At 36.4% G+C, this 2,425-nt stretch overlaps 1 protein-coding gene across 1 annotated transcript; it reads left to right on the forward strand.

Moving 5' to 3' along the window:
- The first annotated feature begins 1,204 nt into the window (after positions 1-1,204).
- LOC129769509 (uncharacterized) lies at positions 1,205-1,949 on the forward strand. Its single transcript, XM_055771830.1, has 2 exons — positions 1,205-1,483; positions 1,542-1,949. Exons 1-2 carry the CDS (start codon positions 1,307-1,309, stop codon positions 1,911-1,913), a joined length of 549 nt encoding a protein of 182 aa, XP_055627805.1. The 5' UTR covers positions 1,205-1,306; the 3' UTR covers positions 1,914-1,949.
- Positions 1,950-2,425: the final 476 nt, after the last annotated feature.

Consider the following 2,425-nt stretch of genomic DNA (forward strand, 5'->3'; position numbering starts at 1 on the left):
TTTTGTTACTAACTTCTTTGTGTGTGTAACACATGCGCTCTTCGTGTGTATACACTGGAAGATTTCCTTACCTTCTATTCTACGTACTTTGCCATCACTAAACGTTGATCAAATTTTATCAGTTTTTTAATGTCTCATAGAAAAAGCCTCCACATGTCGTTACAGTCATGGTTAAAGATAATTTAATAAATAAATTATAACTCGGTTTTTGATGAATCATACAACGTTTAAACTGTAACGTAAATGAGAAAATCTATAATTTCTAGGCTACAATATATTGTTAGGGAGTATCCAAATCTGTTGGTGCAAAATATTCGTAAATCCATCAATAAACGATTGAGGATTAAGCGCACAAAATTGAACAACGTGACGTGACAGATATTCAATTTTTCAATTTGTACCCTCAATATGTTCCCGAAAGACGTAATCCTATAAAATTTAATATCTGCCATATCTCCACAGTTGGTCAAATCTCACGTAACTTTTGAAAAGGTCCTATGTAACATTCACATCAACTCGAAAAAAACGAAGTTAAAGACCAGAACATTGTTCTGCGAATTGTTTCAAAAGGAATCGATCTTTATCACTACTTTTACCACTAGCAGTCAAGAATTACTCTGAAAAACCAATCGTAACTCTTGTTATGTGATTTTAGTTTGAAATTTGAGCCTCCATGTTACATTAGACGTTTTTACTGACCGCTTTTTACATTGGACAAATTACGTTGCACGATGAAAATTTGAAAATTACTACTGAACAACGATCCAAATTATTGCACTTCAAGCTAAAAGCAGATCATTATTGTTATCACTCGTTGAATTGCACTAAAAACGATCTCTACACCCGAAAATAACAATAACTCAAAATGTCCGAAGTTCGACTTCGTGTTGTTTGGATTGCTTCGTTACTTTATACGTACCGAGCGTCAAAGGAAAGTGACATCGGAAGCAACAGTCGAGTGCTTAAAATTCAAATCTGTACATTGGACATTTTTTGTATCGGTGATAAAAAGGTGAAAAGTATAGATATTAAACGGATAATATCAAACGGTGAAATGCATTCAATGATTGAGAACTAATAGTGTGCGTCCTTTAATTCGATTTGTTTACAGTTGTAACTTAGGACTTTTTCAAAAGTTACGCTAGAAATATCTTCAAAGTGAAAATAAGTATTCACATCTGGCAACTCTGCCGTGCGATGGAAATCAAAACATTTCACATCTGGGATTTACATAACAGCGACGAATACGCGTTGTATGCGCTCTAAGTTATTGCTTCCATCCAAAATACTTATAACTTGATACCCAATGTCGTCTATCAAATATATCGGTCGCACTACAGATTTCAAAGGTAAAACGCTATGGGAAATAGTCGGTAACTTGAAGAACTTCGGCGTTGGTAGAGTTGTCGTCAGAAGTATGTTTGAGCGGTATCCGGAACCAAGTTTTATGCGAATTGTAAAGGTTGAAGCGCTGCCCAATGAAGTATGTATTACCCTTGAATAAAAACTGTACACGATAATAGTTCTATTGCTTATTTTAGGAAACCCGCAAAGTGAAAATTACAGTGGAAAAAACCTTTCGGGGAAGAAAATTTCCAAAATTAGTTGAAATCAACAGTGTGTCCTACAAGGCCGACTATCGTTTGCTGCATAAACATGAAGAACAGGGGTATTGTCGAACTTTGGAACAGGAGGAAAAGATAATTCCACGGGAAATTGATATGCCACCACTGTTACGGGATTTTATTGCAAAGGAAACTGGCAAGAGCAATCCGAAACTCGAGATTAGAATCAAACCAGGTCACAACAATGTCTATCGATTAGCGAAAGAAGGTGAATCGCCTAATGTAGAACTTTCCATGGGTATAGGTAAACCTGCAAGTCCTAGTTTATATGCGAATTGTGACATTTAAATACGGGATTTAATAAACGTGTTAATTTAGTTCAAATATTTAAATTGTCTGTTGCGAAAAGTCGCCAATTCCGGCGTCGGATCGGCGGTCGACTCGAATTGCGTCACCTCGGCGACACGGAGCCGCCTCAGTTCCTTATCCTTAACCTCGTTAGATGGGGACTTCATCCCCATTGCATTGTCCTCAGAATAAATTTCATTATAAATCAATTGAAATAATTCATAATAAAAATTGTGCTGCGGTGTCGTTAACACGTTCGTTGTCTTATCACCCATACACTGGGTGACGAACATGTTAAAACGTAAGTAAGGGAAATGGGGTGAATTTGGACCCCCTAAGCAAATCGCCTAATGTTTCCAAACCAACACGGTCTAAATAAAAAAATGTCACATTGTACACTGCGCTACACTTTTTTTTCCATAGTATATATTTTTTTTCATAAGGCGTTAGCCTGACGGGCAGGGAGTTCAATAATTTGACAATATTTCTTATTAGCTATGTTAGTAATATGT

Source organism: Toxorhynchites rutilus, chromosome 2, assembly GCF_029784135.1.
Source record: "Toxorhynchites rutilus septentrionalis strain SRP chromosome 2, ASM2978413v1, whole genome shotgun sequence".
Lineage (NCBI taxonomy): Eukaryota > Metazoa > Arthropoda > Insecta > Diptera > Culicidae > Toxorhynchites > Toxorhynchites rutilus.

Bases quoted from the DNA above. Each gene is read 5' to 3' on its own strand.
- LOC129769509 (XM_055771830.1), top strand. From the start codon at position 1,307: ATGTCGTCTATCAAATATATCGGTCGCACTACAGATTTCAAAGGTAAA. The intron at 1,484-1,541 runs GTATGTATTACC...TGCTTATTTTAG, and splicing joins TTGAAGCGCTGCCCAATGAA to GAAACCCGCAAAGTGAAAAT.